The sequence below is a fragment of the Geotrypetes seraphini genome, chromosome 1 (genome assembly GCF_902459505.1).
Source record: "Geotrypetes seraphini chromosome 1, aGeoSer1.1, whole genome shotgun sequence".
NCBI lineage: Eukaryota > Metazoa > Chordata > Amphibia > Gymnophiona > Dermophiidae > Geotrypetes > Geotrypetes seraphini.
Genome location: NC_047084.1, coordinates 382,584,332 through 382,602,855, shown reverse-complemented (window position 1 = coordinate 382,602,855; position 18,524 = coordinate 382,584,332). Strand labels below are relative to the sequence as shown.

The 18,524-nt window shown below is 46.3% G+C and overlaps 1 protein-coding gene across 4 annotated transcripts in view; it reads right to left on the bottom strand.

Annotated features, from left to right (window-relative positions):
* Window positions 1-265: 265 nt before the first annotated feature.
* The window catches only part of MFHAS1 (malignant fibrous histiocytoma amplified sequence 1), a 118,008-nt gene continuing 99,749 nt past the window's right edge, over window positions 266-18,524 (bottom strand). For 2 of the 4 annotated variants that reach the window (XR_004536598.1, XM_033916067.1), the window contains exons 3-4: window positions 2,224-2,279; window positions 266-1,628 (exon numbers count right to left, since the gene is read on the bottom strand). Coding sequence is in view for 2 of the 4 variants with exons in the window: in XM_033916067.1 (XP_033771958.1) it covers window positions 2,246-2,279 (34 nt within the window). In the remaining 2 variants the exon portion in view is untranslated. Of the gene's footprint in view, window positions 2,280-18,524 lie in introns of all 4 variants that reach the window. The other 2 variants (XR_004536595.1, XM_033916058.1) reach the window with 1 other exon arrangement.

The window sequence follows — 18,524 nt, the reverse complement described above, 5'->3', positions numbered from 1 at the left end:
GCAAGACAAACAGTACCCCCCCCCAATGACAAGCCGCCACCCCTTGACAACCATGGGTCCCTGAATCCTCCCCCCCCCCCCCGATAGAGAGACAGGAGTGTTGCCAACTCCCAACGTGAAAACCCCCTGTGCCAGGCGCCCTCCCCAAAACCATCCCTTATTCTCCCCTCCTTCCCTCTCCTCCCAAAAAAGGCAGGAGGGATGCCTACTCCTTCCTGCCACTGGATGCTCCCCTGACCCTCCCCCACCTTATCTTTGTCAGAAGTTGAGAGCCGGAAGGACGCTCAGTCCATCTGGCTCCAAGGCCCCCCAGTACAACCAATTGGGCCCTTAGGCTCCTCCCTCTATATCCTGGGATACAGAGGGAGGAGTCTTCCTGATTGGCTCAGGTGCCTAAAGCCAAAGACACCTTGGGAGGGGCCTTATGCATCTGAGCCAATCAGGCTCTTAGGTCCCTCCCTGTACATCATATGATGCACCAGGGAGGGGAAGGCCCGCCATTTTGGACTGGCAGACTTCAAGAGCCAGAGGGAGCGAGTTTCCTTTTTGCTTTCAACTTCTGACAAAGGTAAGGGGGGAGGGAGTTCGGAGAAGCATCCAATGGCAGAAAGGAATGGGCATTCTTCCTCTTTTTTTGAGGAGGTGGGGAGAAGGGAGGAAGGTAGAACATGGTTCATGGGGAGGAACCTGAGGCAGGTGGCCTCCATTGACAGGAGGGAGTGGGCATCCCTCCTGCCATATTTGCTACCATGGGTTGCTGAAGCAGGAAGGAATGAGCAGGAGTGGGCATCCCTCCTATCTTTCACAGGGCAGCCATCATCATTGGGGGGGGGCAGGGATTGGGGGACCCATGGGGGGGGGCTGCGACATTTGTGGTCGTGAGGGAAGGCCAGCACAACATTTAAAAAAAAAAATGGGAACAGATATTGTGCGTAGTTAACACACACATTACAAAAAAAATAAAAAAAGGTTTCTTGCCCCAAATAGCTGAATGACAGTGATCCATCAGATGGGAGAGATGGAGACTATGGCGAACCTCCACGCCAATCATTTACATGCAAACTTGTTTGTGCATCAATCGTTCTTTTGGAATCAGCCAAAAATCGGATCGCAGCAGACCCACACAGTATTACCGACCCTGTTTAGTGCATCTAACTCTAAGTGAAAACCAGCTACTTTGGGGGCATTCTGAGGCAGAGTCAGGACTTAATCAGCCAAGGTAACCATATAAATGGGTCTACATACATATGTCTTATCTTTATGCGGCAACCCATAGCCAGTTAATACCAAGAACAGCACTGAATATCTGGCAATAATGCCAGTAGTGGTCAACAAAATGCTCACTGCCATCGGTTGAATATTTACCTCTCTATTCCTATCTTGCTTGCACCAGAGTGGTACTGAACTTGGATTCTAATGAATAGTAGAGCAGCACCATAATTTACATTTTGTTTGTATAGCACATATCATATGTACAGAGCAGTGTTTAAAGATACATAAAATGTGAGGTGACAGAGGATGAGACTCAAAACCTCCTTGTTCTAATTTCATTTGTAGGTTAACTAGAATCCAGAAGGAAAGTTTAATTGGAAAGTGGGAGGTATGTCAATCTTTTGCCCAATGAATGTCTGTAAAAAACAAACAAGAAAAACTTCATTCATACACACATACATATAAATACACACACACATATACTAAATTTACACATTAAGGTACAACATAACATATTTGTGAGCCTTTTTGATGTGATACATGGTTCTCATGCAGAACATTACACCTGCTGTTAAGTAACACTAGAAACTGTAAACTGTAGAAATTCAAATGCAAATTCATATTATAAAAATAAAGATAAAAATGTACAATTCTGTGACTTTACATGTGTTACTAAACAGCTGTGAATGTCTGTGATGCCATTGTTCCTACTCAAGAGAACTAAACGTGAGAATACTAAATTCTGCCATTCCTACTAACAAATTATGGCTTATATGTGCACAGCAAACAATCCCTGAGAAGCCATTAAGATATATTCTCTTTCCAGCAGCTCCATCTCTCAGGATCCAGATAGTAGACTGTAATACTTTCTCCATTTTCATTCCTTAAATAGTCAAATTATTATTGAAAAGCATTCAGTCTTCTGTTTAAGTCCTTACAGGAGGATTACTATGATATTCCTTGATGGTCTTCCATAAGTTGAAAATGGTTCAGGATTTATAATTATTTTACCTATTTCCTTTATATAAAGAGATCACCACTTTCTGTGCTTTTCAGCAGCACACTTCCTACAAAAGAAAAAAGAAGTCTATCAGATGACAGTAAAAACACAAGGCAATGTACCATAAAAGCTGCTGTAATTCTTCTGGTTCCCCATTCATCTCCTTTAGTTACCTTCAGCACACATTCCAAGGACAAGGCTTTTTTTCTTTCATACAATTTCAAGTGTATATGCATTATAATCAGGGGAACTAACTTTGTCATAGGATATTAGGATGGTTACAGAATCTCTGACTTTTATAAATGCTCATGTCCTAAAGAATCATGCCATTTGCTAAGTAAAAATGCTTCTTGCATTCTTGAGGCTTGTTAGCTGGGAACTAAACCCTTATTAGTGATTAAGGCATTTGTTGTTCAGAAAGAACATCTGCTCTAACAGCCTGGGATTGGTGTCTGAACTTTGCATATTGATAACGGCAAGTAAAGGACTTGTTCACCTACTATCTTAGAAACATAGAAAATGACGGCAGAAAAGGGCCATAGCCCATCAAGTCTGCCCACTCCAACAACCCTCCCCTAATCTACACTCTATCACTCATCCCCAAGCTGCCCTCATCTATGCTACCCTCGTAGGGATCCGATGTGGGCATCCCATTTATTCTTAAAATCTTGTATGCTGCTGGCTACGATCACCTGCTCCGGGAGCTCATTCCAATGGTCCACCACTCTTTCAGTGAAGAAGTACTTCCTGGTATCCCCATGAAATTTCCCCCCCCCTGATTTTCAACGGATGTCCCCTTGTGGACGAGGGTCCTTTTAGAAGGAAAACGTCGTCTTCCACCTCTATGCGGCCAGTGATGTACTTAAATGTCTCTATCATATCTCCCCTCTCCCTACGTTCCTCGAGAGAGTATAGCCGCAACTTGTGCAGCCTGTCTTCATACGAGAGATCCTTGAGCCCCAGGATCATCCTGGTGGCCATTCGCTGAACCGACTCAACTCTCAGCACATCCTTACAGTAGTGCGGCCTCCAGAATTGCACACAGTACTCCAGATGAGGTCTCACCATGCTTCTGTATAACGGCATTATGACCTCTGGCTTCCGGCTAACAAAGCCTCTACGGATACATCCCAGCATTTGTCTAGCCTTAGATGAAGCCTTCTCCACTTGATTGGCTGATTTCATGTCTCCACTAATGATCACCCCCAAATCCCGCTCTGCTGTAGTCCTGGACAAGGTTTCACCATTCAGTGTGTATGTCTTACACGGATTATTGTTACCAAGGTGCATGACCTTGCATTTTTTCGCATTGAAGCCCAGCTGCCAGGTTGTGGACCGATGTTCCAGTAAAAGCAGGTCCTGCCTCATGCTGTCGGACAAATCATTTTTACTTGCGGTGTCACTCACAGTGTTACATAATTTGGCATCGTCGGCGAACAATGCTATTTTACCTTGAAGCCCCTGAGTCATGTCTCCTATAAATATGTTGAAAAGGATCGAGCCCAAGACTGATCCCTGCGGCACTCCACTGGTCACCCTCGACGTTTCAGAGAGGGTACCGTTAACCAACACCCTCTGAAGTCTCCCGCTTAGCCAGTCGCTGACCCATGCAGTTAATGTATCACCTAATCCCAATGATTTCATCTTGCTCAGTAATCTACGGTGGGGGACGCTGTCAAAAGCTTTGCTGAAGTCCAAGTACATGACGTCTAGGGACTCTCCCAGGTCCAGCCTCCTAGTTACCCAGTCAAAGAAGCTGATAAGATTGGATTGGCATGACCTACCCTTGGTGAGACCGTGTTGGTGGGGGTTGCGTAGGTTCTCCTCATCAAGGATCATGTCTAGTTTGCGTTTGACTAGTGTTTCCATGAGCTTACACACAATCGAAGTGAGACTCACCGGTCTGTAATTTGCAGCTTCTGCCTTGCAACCCTTTTTGTGCAGAGGAACGACGTTAGCTGTTTTCCAGTCCAATGGGACTTTTCCCGTACTGAGAGAGAGATTGAAGAGTACGGCTAACGGTTCCACCAGGACGTCACACAGCTCTCTGAGCACCCTTGGATGCAGATTGAGTGGTCCCATGGCTTTGTTCACCTTGAGTTTCGATAGTTCGTCGTATACGTCACTGAGTGTAAACTCGTGGTTCTGAAATGGGTCTCCCGAATTATGCTTCACATTTAACTTTGGACCTGACCCTGACCTTATATTTTGAAATATGTAACATCCTCTCATTCTGGGAACATGTACCATCCACATAGCTAAGCAAGTAAACAGAGGTCAACTGAAATTACTTTTTTTAGTTTTGTCCAAAACCAAAACTTCCACTGAAAATATCTGAAAGTTTTTGGCCAAAACCAAAACTGAAAAATCAAGTTTGATTGTGTGGATGTAAACCTGTGAGGGCCTGTGAGGATTGTCAGAGTTTGCAGTCTGTATCCCTCTGCTAAACGCACAGTAACCAAGCCAGAATATAAAAAATAATGAAAGACTGCAATTTACCTTCAAACAAAAATAGCCCCCACAAACATGGACTGCAACTAATGAAAACTGTAACTACGTAAAAGTAGGGGTTACCATATGGCTCCAGAAAAAAAGAGGATGGATTGAGACATCTGGATTTTATTTTCATAGCTTCCAATGGAAATATAACCCAGATGTCTGTCCTCCTTTTTACTGGAGCCACCAGTTCATGCTTGCTCTGGCCTCCAAAGTCCATGGCAGGCTCATCTGTAAGGCATCTCAGTGGGGCGTCCAGTGAGAAAGCAAGGCATTCTGAAGAGGACACATGTGTGCTCTCGCTCAAGGGACTACATCAAGCGTGGCCACCATGGAACACAGAACCTATAGGTAGACTCACGCCAAAGGAGCTGACTTCTTCAACAGAGCCAAAATCTGGACACAGAGCTTCCGCCTGTGGTCCTCGGGCAGGTATACATGACCTTCTGCCTTATCGAAAAGAACTCCCAGGTATTCCAGCGACTGCATGGGCGTTAGATGGCTCTTCCTGAAATTGACAATCCAACCCAGTTCTTCCAGTACCTGTAGCACTTTCCCCACCGTGTTGCACCTCTCTGCCAACGATGGAGCTCTGATCAACCAATCGTCTAGATCAGTGTTTCTCAGCATGTGATATGCATACCGTTGGGGGTACATGGCCCACCTGTTGGGAGTACGTGGCCTGGCTGACACCAGGGATCCTTGCCTGCCCCCTGCTGAAGCCACCGCTGCCGGGAATCCTTCCCTGCCTCCCTGTCTGCAAGCGTGCACCACCCACCACCTCCGAAGCTAACCCTGCCACCAAGCCAGAGCTTTAGGGCCAACTCTGACCCACCTCCATCCCGCCACCCAGACCTCTCCACACATTACTTAGGGCTGACTCTGACCCACTCTCGCCTCCTCCTGCCTCCTGGACTTCTCCACACCTTACCTGGTGGTCTAGCAGTGAAGCGGGCAGGAGCGATCTCACGGGAACTCATGGCAGCCATTTTTGTTTGCGGCAGATATTTTCACTGATGGGTGACGTCACCAACGGAGCCCCAGTACGGACACTTTAAAAGTGCATTGGCACTTTAAGAATTTAGAAAGTTTGCGATAGTCCACACCGCACATGCGCGAGTGCCTTCCCACCCAATGTAGGCGCGCAGTCCCTCAGTTAAGATAAGCCAGCTAAGAAGTCAACCCGGGAAGGTGGGAGGGTTGTGAGAATATCTGCCTGCTGTCCCTGGATAACACCTGTTATGGTAAGTAACTGTGCTTTATCCCAGGACAAGCAGGCAGTGTATTCTCACTGATGGGTGATCTCCAAGCTAACAGAATGGGATGGTGGGAGAGTTGGCCTTTAGGAAAATAAATTTTGTAATACAGATTGGTCGAAGTGCCCATCCCTTCTGGAGAATGGTTTCAGATAGTAGTGAGAAGTGAAGGTATGAACTGAGGACCAGGTGGCAGCTTTACATATTTCCTCAATGGGAGTGGATCGAAGGAAAGCAACAGAAGCTGCCATAGCTCTAACTTTATGGGCTGTGACACAGCTCTCCAGCTCCAGTCCTGTCTGAGCATAGCAGAATGCGATGCAGGCAGCTAGCCAGTTGGAAATCGTTCTCTTGGAAACAGAATGCCCAAACTTGTTTGGATCAAATGAGATGAAGAGTTGGGGAGAAGTTCTGTGAGACTTTGTGCGAACAAGGTAGTAAGCCAAAGCTCGTTTACAGTCCAAAGTATGCAAGGCTGCTTCTCCAGGATGAGAATGAGGCCTAGGAAAAAATACTGGAAGAACAATCAACTGATTGAGATGAAAGTCAGAGACAACTTTTGGAAGAAACTTTGGATGTGTACGCAGAACCACGTTATCATGATGGAAAACTGTGAAAGGTGGATTTGCTACTAGTGCTTGTAACTCATTGACCCTCCTGGCAGAGGTGAGAGCAATAAGAAAGACTACTTTCCAGGTAAGAAATTTGAGATGAGCTGTCATTGGTTCAAATGGTGGCTTCATTAAGAACATAAGAACATAAGAAGTTGCCTCCGCTGAGGCAGACCAGAGGTCCATCTCGCCCAGCGGTCCGCTCCCGCGGCGGCCCATCAGGCCCATTGCCTGAGCAATGGTCCCAGACTATCCCTATAACCTACCGCTATTCTTATCTGTACCCCTCAATTCCTTTATCCTCTAGGAACCTATCCAAACCTTCTTTGAAGCCTTGTAACGTGCTCCGGCCTATCACAGCCTCCGGAAGCGAGTTCCATTTGTCCACCACCCTCTGGGTGAAAAAGAACTTTCTGGCATTTGTTTTAAACCTGTCCCCTTTTAATTTCTCCGAGTGCCCCCTTGTACTTGTGGTTCCCCATAGTCTGAAAAATCTGTCCCTGTCTACTTTTTCTATACCCTTCAGGATCTTGAAGGTTTCTATCATGTCTCCTTTAAGTCTCCGCTTTTCCAGGGAGAACAGCCCCAGCTTTTTCAGTCTGTCAGTATATGAGAGGTTTTCCATACCTCTTATAAGTTTAGTTGCTCTTCTCTGGACTCCCTCAAGTACCACCATGTCCTTTTTGAGGTACGGCAACCAATACTGGACACAGTACTCCAGATGCGGTCGCACCATTGCACGATACAGTGGCAGGATGACCTCCTTTGTCCTGGTCGTGATACCCTTCTTAATGATACCCAACATTTTGTTTGCTTTTCTTGAGGCTGTGGTGCACTGTGCCGACGCCTTCATAGACGTGTCCACCATCACTCCCAGGTCTCTTTCAAGGTTGCTTACCCCTAGCAGTGATCCTCCCATTTTGTAGCTGAACATCGGGTTCTTTTTCCCTACATGCATGACCTTGCATTTCCCTACGTTAAAGTTCATTTGCCATTTTTTTGGCCCATTCTTCTAGCGTCGTTAGGTCCCTTTGCAGATCTTCGCAGTCTTCCATGGTTTCAACCCTGCGGTAGAGTTTGGTGTCATCCGCAAATTTAATAACTTCGCAATTTGTTCCCGCCTCCAGGTCATTAATAAATATATTGAACAGGAGCGGTCCCAGCACCGACCCCTGCGGAACTCCGCTCGTGACCCAATGCCAGTCTGAGTAATGGCCCTTCACTCCAACCCTCTGTTTCCTGTCTGCCAGCCAGTTTTTAATCCATCGGTGGACCTCCCCTTGCACCACGTGTTTCCACAGCTTTTTAAGCAGTCTTTCGTGCGGTACCTTGTCAAAGGCTTTTTGAAAGTCAAGGTAAATGATGTCAATGGATTCCCCTTTATCCACCTGTCTGTTTACCCCCTCAAAGAAGTACAATAAGTTTGTGAGGCATGACCTACCCTTGCAGAAGCCGTGCTGGCTCGACTTTAGCTGTCCATTGTTTTCTATGTGTTCACAGATACTGTCCTTAATCAATGCTTCCATCATTTTTCCCGGGACCGAGGTCAAGCTCACCGGCCTGTAGTTCCCCGGGTCCCCCCTTGAACCCTTCTTGAAGATGGGCGTGACATTTGCAATTTTCCAATCCTCCGGGATCTCTCCAGTTTTTAAGGATAGGTTACATATTTGGCGAAGTGGCTCTGCTATTTCGTTCCTTAGTTCCTTGAGTACCCTTGGGTGAATGCCGTCCGGACCTGGCGATTTGTCGCTCTTTAGTCTGTCTATCTGCCTGAGGACATCCTCTTGGCTTACCTCTAGTTGGACCAGCTTTTCATCCCGATCCCCATTTACGATGTCCTCCGGTTCCGGAATATTGGATGTGTCCTCCCTCGTGAAGACTGACGTGAAGAACTTATTTAACCTGTCTGCTATCTCTTTTTCCTCTTTTATCACTCCTTTTTTGTCTCCATCATCCAATGGCCCCACTTCTTCCCTTGCCGGTTGCTTCCCCTTCACATTTCTGAAGAACGATTTGAAGTTTGTTGCTTCCCCCGCCAGTCTCTCCTCATATTCTCTTTTAGCTTTTCTAACCACACGGTGACACTCCCTTTGGTGTTCTTTGTGCTCCTTTTGGTTGTCCTTTGTTTGGTCCTTTTTCCATTTTTTGAACGATGCTTTCTTGTCACTTATCGCCTTTTTCACTGCAGTTGTTATCCACGCTGGGTTTTTTGTTCGGTTTTTTTTTGCACCCCTTCCTGGAAATAACCACATTAAGGTCCCAGACGACAGGCGGAGGCTTGATAAGTGGTTTCACATTGAAAAGCCCTTTCATGAATCTGGAGACCAAAGGATGAGCAGTAAGAGGTTTTCCCTGTACTGGTTCATGATAAGCAGTAATAGCACTGAGATGGACTCTAATGGATGTAGATTTAAGGCCAGAGTCAGACAGAGAAAGGAGATAATCCAACACCAATTCCACTGCCAAGGAAGTTGGATCATGATGATGAAGAAGACACCAGGAAGAAAACAGAGTCCACTTTTGTTGGTAACATTGCTATGTGGCTGGTTTCCTGGAGGCATCAATAATCTGACAGACAGGCTGAGAGAGGAGAATTTGAGAAGAACTCAGCCCGTGAGAAACCAAGCTGTCAGGTGTAGAGACTGCAGGTTGGGATGTAGAAGCGATTCCTAATTCTGAGTAAGCAGAGTAGGAAATACTGGAAGAAGTATGGGCTTCCTGGAACTGAGTTGAAGAAGAAGGGAGAACCAATGTTGCCTGGGCCACCATGGAGCAATGAGAATTATGGTGACTGCTTCTCTCTTGAGTTTGAACAGAGTTCTCAACATGAGAGGAAGTGGAGGAAATGCATATAGAAATAGACCCGTCCAATTCAGAAGAAAAGCATCCGCTGCCAGATGGAGAGGAGAGTAAAGTCTGGAGTAAAACTGGGGCAACTAGTGATTGTGAGGAGCTGTGAATAAGTCCACCTGTGGAGTGCCCCATTGAGCAAATACGGACTGGAGAGTTGCAGAGTCGAGAGTCCATTCATGAGGCTGAAGAATCCTGCTGAGGTTGTCTGTTAGTGAATTCTCTCCTTGAATGTATACAGCCTTTAAGAATAGATTGTGAGCTGTCACCCAAGAACAGATTTTCTGGGCCTCCTGACACAACAGGAGAGAGCCCGTGCCTCCCTGCTTGTTGATGTAGTACATTGCTACTTGATTGTCCGTGGAAAGGAGGAGGACTTGAGGGCAGAGATGTTGAAAAGCCTTGAGGGCATAAAACATCGCTCTGAGTTCTAGGAAATTGATGTGAAATTTCCGTTCTCTGGCAGTCCAAAGACCCTGAGTCTGCAGATCATCCATATGTGCCCCCCAGGCATAAGGAGATGCGTCTGTCATGAAGATCTTGTGATGAAGGGGCAAGTGAAAAAGGAGACCTCTGGAAAGATTGGATGAGGTCATCCACCATTGAAGTGACTGCAGAAGAGATAATGTGTTGTGAAAGTCGATCTGTTGCCTGAGACCACTGGGAAGCCAGAGTCCACTGAGGAGTGTGCAGATGGAGTTTTGCCAATGGCGTGACATGGACAATTGAAGCCATGTGGCCTAGAAGAACCATCATGTATCTGGCAGAGATGGTTTGAAGAGGAAGCAATTGTTGACAGAGACGGAGGAGAGTCTGAAGTCGATCTGGCCAAAGAAACGCTCTCATGAGAGTGTTGTCTAGAATTGCCCCAATGAACTGAAGACGCTGAGTCAGAATGAGGAAGTTGACTTCAAATCCCAGAATCTGAAGAAAGGAAATGATCTGAGATGTTGCTTGGACCACTTCCTGAGATGAAACAGCCTTGATCAACCAGTCGTCCAGGTAAGGAAAGACTTGAAGGCCCTGCAAACGGAGAGATGCGGCCACTACAGTCAGGCATTTCGTGAATACTCTGGGAGAAGATGCCAGACCGAAGGGAAGTACCTTGTATTGGTAATGACAATGATTGATTTGAAACCAGAGGTACTTCCTGGAAGCCGGATGAATCAGGATATGTGTGTAGGCTTCTTTGAGGTCTAGGGAGCATAGCCAGTCATTCTGATTGAGGAGAGGAAAAAGCAGAGCAAGTGACAACATCCTGAATTTCTCCTTTACTAGAAATTTGTTGAGAGCTCTGAGATCCAAGATGGGTCTCAGTTCTCCGGTCTTCTTGGGTACTAAGAAGTAACAGGAGTAGAATCCCCAACCCTGCTGATCGAGAGGAACTTCCTTGATGGCATTCAGCAGAAGAAGGGATTGCACCTCCTGCAGAAGAAGCGAGAAGGGAGGACCGAGCAGGGTCCAAAGCAGACTCTCTTGAAGGATTATCTGGTGGAAGAGTCTGGAAACTGAGAGAGTAACCCTGATGAATGATGTTGAAGACCCAAAGATCCGAGGTTATGAGTTCCCAATGACTGATGAACAACTGAAGACGACCTCCGATGGGCTGAGGTAAAGGTTAAGAAATGATGAGACTGGCTATCAAAAAGACTGTGTAGCTTTAGGTTGTGTAGCCTGTTCTTTCTGCTGTTGTTGACGTGGTTGTTGCTGCTGCTGTTGCCTTTGTCTGCGAGGTTGAGACTGAGATGGTTGCAGAGGCCTAGCAGCAAAACGATGTTATAGTAAGACAGTTATCTGAAAGGACGAGCAGGTGGAGGATTTTTCTTGTTCTTAACCAAAGTATCCCACCTGGTTTCATGAGCTGATAAATTTTGGATGGTGATATCTAAAGACTCCAAAAAGTTAATCGCCCAAACAAGAATCATTGGCCAGACGATCCTGGTGGTTGACATCCAGCTCAGACACCCTAAGCCAAGCTAAGCGCTGCATAGTCACAGACATGGCTGCAGCTTGTGACAAAACCAGCACCAGCACTAGTTCGGTCCCTAATAGGATCGGGTGCAGAAGAGCTGATCAGATTGATTCTGGCGCTCAACTTGAGGCTGACCTCCCTTGCCCCTATGATCAGAGCAGTAGTGATCTGGAGCAGAGGCAGGCAGACTGGCAACAGCAGCCTCCAGGCTTTAGGGCAGCTAGAGAAGCCACAAGGGATATAGCTGCATTAGATAAACCCAGGCAGAGAAAAGCTGCTTTAGAGCCAAAGCCCATCCCCCGCTACAGGCTGAAGGGGATTGGCTCTGAGCTGTTTAAAAGCAGGCTGAGACAAGCAGCAGGAGGAGGAGCGAGTCACTCCCACAGCCCAAGGCAGGTGAGGAGCTGTGGAGCAGAGCAGCAGAGACAACCGTGCCAGATTGGCCCATGCAGGATTTGGAAGAAATCCTCCCCACTTCAAACTTCCAGAGTCCAGATTGTGTGGAAGGCATGGAGGTACAAGTAGCTGACCCTATGCTAGAGAGCCAGACAGAATGTATGGACACTGAATGAAGGAAGTGAGTAACTGGGAAACAATTAGTGGTTTGGTGTTTTTTCTTCCTTTTTGCCTGTGCTTTCCTTCTCTGCAAACCAAGCCTGAAGAATGTGAGATATGTTTGGGCTTTATGAGTATTTTTGAGTTTAAGAATAATACTTACCGGAATCCTAAACTATGGAAGTGATTTAAAGTCAAGTTTGGGAACAAGAAGCTCAAGAGAGAATATTTAAGTTTGTGGTTTTGAACTTTGGAAATCCTGCTGTGACTCCCGTTCCTGAGGAGCTAATTAGCTTATCTCTCTCAGCTGTGTGTTTTGCCTGCACGAGGGAGTTGAGGGAAAAGCTGATCTGTTTGCAAGAGCTATATTGCCTAAAGAGTTTTGGTTTGATTTGGATTTACAGCAAAGGTTTATTTCAAACTTTATTTGGCTGCTGAAATCTGCTGTTACATGCCTTTGATATTAATGCTGAGAAAAAGTTTGAATTATGAGTGAACACCAGTGTAAAGCAATCCTGAGTCAGAGCACATGACCTCAGGAATAATCAACTACAGGAGATTGCTGTTTTGTGATATCTTTATTTTACAATTGACTTTATTTTTGAATGAAATGCAAAAGTGATTTTTGTTTTATGCTGCATCTTTTTGACCTCTGGGTCAGAATAAACATCATATTCCTATTTGAAGAACTTGGTTTCACTGGTGATATTTGGAAACTCTTTGCTTGCCTTGTCTCTCATAGGCCTAGGCGGTCGCCTAGAGCCACCTGAAAAGTCCTGAAGGTACCCCTGGTTAGAGGGGACACGCCAGAATCCTTGTGTTTGTCACACGACAGCCCGCCGCTGCAGAGGGTTTGTGACAGATTTGGTATCAGGAGTGCGGATCTGGTACCTCTTCAGGTGAAGATTTGGGAGTGCAAAGGTGGAAAAAAAATTTTTTTTTTTTTCTCTCTACTACTGTTTGGTTTCATGTTGTGAACTGCTGGAGTGGACTGCCAGTGCATCTTACCGGTGCTGGTTGGAAACATTGGTTGGTTCATCGGAACCGGGATTACAAATTCTGCTGAATGGAAGCGGCTTAAACAGAGCAGTGCTGTGCAAGGATATCGGTTCCAGTGTCCTGAGTTTGGCGGCTGCAAGAGGTGCGGATAGCAGACCAGGAGACGAGGCCATCGTCCGGAGCTGGCGAGGAACCAAAAGGGGGACCAGGAGGTCTCTGAAGAAAGGCGGTGCACCCTGTAATGAGCACGCAGGCGATGATTCATCAGTACCTCTGGTAAGCATATTTGACAGAGGGTCTGGTGAAGACAGTTCTGGGGGGAAAGAAACTGAGTGGTATCGCACTTGGATTGTGTGTTTGTGATTTCCCTACAGAGCCAACATGGAGCCGGCGGCGTTGGCAGTGGTGGCTGGAGAACGACAGCGGCAGAATGAGGACCTAAAGAAAGTTCTTGAAACTAGTCATGGACTATGGCAGGCAAGCCAGGAGGCTAGCGAACGTCATCACAGTGACTTTATGCGAGCTATGGAGCAGCAATCTCAATTGATGGCGCAACTATTGAAGCCTACGTCTGGTGGACAGAGACCTATACCGGTATTGGGGACTGGTGGTACTCTACCTACGGTAGGACAAAACTCTCTAAATTTATTGAATCTGAGTAAAATAACACCACAGGATGCTCCAGATGACTTTTTTAATTCTTTTGAGAGAGTTGCTGCTGCAGCAGGTTGGCCTCCAGAACAGTGGGCGGTACGCCTTCTGCCATGTTTGGCTGGAGAGACCCTTGCGGCTTTCCAGACCATTGCTGCAGAGCAGGCCAATAGTTATCCAGCTGTGAAAGCGCATATCCTGGATTTTCTGGGATATACAAGAGAGTATTACAGACAAACCTTTCGTGCTCTCCAGTTAAAAGTAAAAGAAAGACCTAAGGCGCTGTTACAATGCCTAACGAAAGCTGCAGAGAGGTGGTTACAGCCTTTCTTGGCAGACCCCCGAGCTATGTTCGCTGAGTTAGTCAGGGAACAATTCCTAGAAGCTCTGCCCCAGAACATAAAGGGGTGGATCCAGAAACAGGGATGCCAGGATCTGACACAGACACTCTCTGTGGCAGAGGCTTATCTGGATGCCCAGGGGCTTCCTGAGAGACCAGGCCCAAGTTATAGACCCCAGACACAGTTCCAGAGGGACACTACACTTCAGGCTCCTACTAATACTAACATGCCACCCAGGAACCCTCAGAATCGTGCAAAGAAACCCTTTAACCCAGCTCCCATCTATTGCTTTAGGTGTGGGGGAAAAAGGACACCGTCAAAGGGAGTGCAGGGAAAGAAGGGATTTTACTATTGCATGTGGGGTAAAGAGAGCTAGCCACGGAGAATATTTTCAGAAAGTACAAGTGACTGGTAGGACAGTGTCTGCCCTGATTGATACGGGGGCAGAACAAAGCGTTATGGCACAGAAATTATGGCATCAAATTAGGGGTGCCAGCTCCAGTGATAAAGGGTTGGATACAGTGAATGTGTGGTGTGTGCATGGTGATGTGAGGGAGTATCCCCGTCAGCAGGTGAACTTGAGAGTTGGGGAAGAAATGATTGAGCTAAAGGTAGCCATTGCTCAGAATATACCTCATTCCTTGATCCTGGGTCAGGATTGGCTCAGAACCAAGGTTAGGGGTGATTACAAGATCTCTACCGGAGATAGGAGGGGGGAAGAGACCCAAACTAAGGGTAGACTGATATTGGGAGCATGGTCTAAGCAACAGCAGTTCCAATCCAGGAGGGCCAGAAGAGCAGGGGACTGGCGGGTTAGAAATGGGGGAAAAGAATGGCAGCCCACAATCAGATGGGTACCCTTATCTGAAAAAGCAAAGGCCCCTACATGAGCATATGGGAAGGCTGCAGGGTACGATCTTTATGCTGCACAGGAACAACTGATTCCCACCAATGGAAGAGCCCTTGTTAATACTGATTTACAGTTGTCTCCTCCACTAGGCTCATATTTAAGGATTGCACCCCGCTCAGGTTTAGCATGGAAGGATTCGGTAGATGTAGCAGCAGGAGTTATTGACCCTGATTTTCGGGGTAATGTAGCGGTCCTATTGGTGAATCACGGGTCTGTACCATTCCAGGTACAGCCTGGGGATTGCATTGCCCAGATGGTGTGTGAACGTATATGGGCAGCAAGACTGGAGAGATGGGTTCACTTCCCTGAGACTAAGAGGGGTATGAAAGGCTTTGGGTCATCAGGGAACACACAACCTAGTAATCACGGAGGATTGAGTGATCAGGATAATATACCTCCACAAGTGAGAAGTAAGGTGACAGAAAACATCCAAATACAGAGTTCTGATACTCCTACTCCGGCAACCTTCCCGGTTCCAGGAGACTCACACAAGGGGGAACACAATGAAGGGGCCGAATGGAGAAAGGATATGGAGAAATTACAAGAACAGATAAGAGCCCTGACAAAAGATAAAGAGGCTCTTGGTAAAGAAATAAAACAGGAACTTGAAGAGCAAAATCAACAAAATATAAAGTCCTTTAATAAAGCTCTAGCGGACTTGACCTAGCAACTTTCTCAGGTGGGAGAGCAAGTCGCAGGAAATCAGCAGCAGCAGAGCGAGTTAAAAAAGCTTATGGAAGGTTTGGCAGGAAAATGGAAAGACAAGGAGGGTGAAACAAGTAAATGGGTAAAGCAAAGTCAAACCTTTGAAACCCAGTTAGGCCAGAATAAATCCCAGTTAAACAGAGTGGAAGAGGTGTTGGGTGACTTACAGGCTCAACTGGAACAGACAAAGGAGGGTGGTATGAAAGAAATATCAGAGGCCGTAGCGGCCTTAGCCCACAGGGTATTCAGTCTGGAGGGGTTGGAGTGCACAAGGGGCTTAGATGATTGTGAGTCAAACAAAGTCCCAGTGTTACAGTGGCCTGATGACTTCTGTGATACGAACCCTAGTCCGAGCCCTTCTGACAAAAGAAACAAAAATAGGAAACGCCATTGAATTTATTTAGGTTGTCACGTATTCCTGAGAATATAGGGACTCCTCAGGGTACAAGTGAGGGTCATCCTTTAAGGGTGGGGGAATGTGACAAACCCAGCACCAGCACTAGTTTGGTCCCTAATAGGATCGGGTGCAGAAGAGCTGATCAGGTTGATTCTGGCGCTCAACTTGAGGCTGACCTCCCTTGCCCCTATGATCAGAGCAGTAGTGATCTGGAGCAGAGGCAGGCAGACTGGCAACAGCAGCCTCCAGGCTTTAGGGCAGCTAGAGAAGCCACAAGGGATATAGCTGCATTAGATAAACCCAGGCAGAGAAAAGCTGCTTTAGAGCCAAAGCCCATCCCCCGCTACAGGCTGAAGGGGATTGGCTCTGAGCTGTTTAAAAGCAGGCTGAGACAAGCAGCAGGAGGAGGAGCGAGTCACTCCCACAGCCCAAGGCAGGTGAGGAGCTGTGGAGCAGAGCAGCAGAGACAACCGTGCCAGATTGGCCCATGCAGGATTTGGAAGAAATCCTCCCCACTTCAAACTTCCAGAGTCCAGATTGTGTGGAAGGCATGGAGGTACAAGTAGCTGACCCTATGCTAGAGAGCCAGACAGAATGTATGGACACTGAATGAAGGAAGTGAGTAACTGGGAAACAATTAGTGGTTTGGTGTTTTTTCTTCCTTTTTGCCTGTGCTTTCCTTCTCTGCAAACCAAGCCTGAAGAATGTGAGATATGTTTGGGCTTTATGAGTATTTTTGAGTTTAAGAATAATACTTACCGGAATCCTAAACTATGGAAGTGATTTAAAGTCAAGTTTGGGAACAAGAAGCTCAAGAGAGAATATTTAAGTTTGTGGTTTTGAACTTTGGAAATCCTGCTGTGACTCCCGTTCCTGAGGAGCTAATTAGCTTATCTCTCTCAGCTGTGTGTTTTGCCTGCACGAGGGAGCTGAGGGAAAAGCTGATCTGTTTGCAAGAGCTATATTGCCTAAAGAGTTTTGGTTTGATTTGGATTTACAGCAAAGGTTTATTTCAAACTTTATTTGGCTGCTGAAATCTGCTGTTACATGCCTTTGATATTAATGCTGAGAAAAAGTTTGAATTATGAGTGAACACCAGTGTAAAGCAATCCTGAGTCAGAGCACATGACCTCAGGAATAATCAACTACAGGAGATTGCTGTTTTGTGATATCTTTATTTTACAATTGACTTTATTTTTGAATGAAATGCAAAGTGATTTTTGTTTTATGCTGCATCTTTTTGACCTCTGGGTCAGAATAAACATCATATTCCTATTTGAAGAACTTGGTTTCACTGGTGATATTTGGAAACTCTTTGCTTGCCTTGTCTCTCATAGGTCTAGGCGGTCGCCTAGAGCCACCTGAAAAGTCCTGAAGGTACCCCTGGTTAGAGGGGATACGCCAGAATCCTTGTGTTTGTCACACGACAGCCCGCCGCTGCAGAGGGTTTGTGACAAGCTCTAGATGTGAGCTCAAAAGTGTCATAAATAGAACATACTAAAAACTTTCTCAGTTGCAGCAAACTAGAAATGTACTGTTGTAAAATAGGTACTTTACGTTCAGGTAAATATTTCATTACATTACAGTAGGTACTTGCTTGACTAAGTGTTTAAGATAAAAAGAAAAATGGAAAGCATAATTGCCGGACCGATTGGCAAGCATGGCATTTTGAAATAAACGCTTCCCAAATCGGTCCATTGTCTTTCCTTCTCTGCCAGGAGGAACAGAAGTGTTAACAATGGCCCCTGAAGATTTTTTAAGAGTGGACTCCACCAGGAGAGACTCATGAGGGAGCTGAGGCTTGTCAAAGCCCGGAATTGAAACCACCCTATAAAGGGAATCAAGTTTACGAGGAGCCCAGGAACAGTCAAAGGAGTTTCAAGATTTTTATAAAAAGTCTCCCTTAGAATATCATGAAGGGGGAGCTTAAGAAACTCCTTAGATGGATGCTCATAATTTAATGCATCTAAAAATGCTTTAGATTTCTTTGAATCAGCCTCCAGAGGGATAGAAAGAGTCTCTGACATTTCCCTCAAAAATAAGGAGAAAGATATCTGCTCTGGTTTTTGAACAGGCTCTTGAGAAGAAGGATCTTCATTAGAAGAGGCCTCATCATCAGTCAAAATAGGCTCTTCAGACTCTTCCCAGAGATCAGAGTTGGTGTCGGTGGAAGAGTCAGTGTCGGTGGAAGACGACGTCGAGAACGGGTGTCAATGGCTCAACATGTTTCATCTTCTTCAAGGATTTTCCCGATTTGACCGACATCGTCTCGGGAGATGTGTGTGAAGAAGAACGATGTTGAGCTGCATCCGACATTGAACCTTGAATCAAGCCCACCGGCACCGAAGACTTTCATTCTGGTGCCCAGGCAGTAGACACCAGTTCCGCAAGAGTCGATGCCGACAATAAAGGTTCAGACTGCACCGGTGCTGCAAGGGTCGGTGCCGGCATCAAAAGTTCAGACCGAACCAGTGCCGCAAGGGTTGATGCCAAGAGCAAAGGCTCAGAACGGACTGGCACCGGAGGAGCCGGTGTCGTCATGACAGGGAATAAGATTTGCAACTGCTCC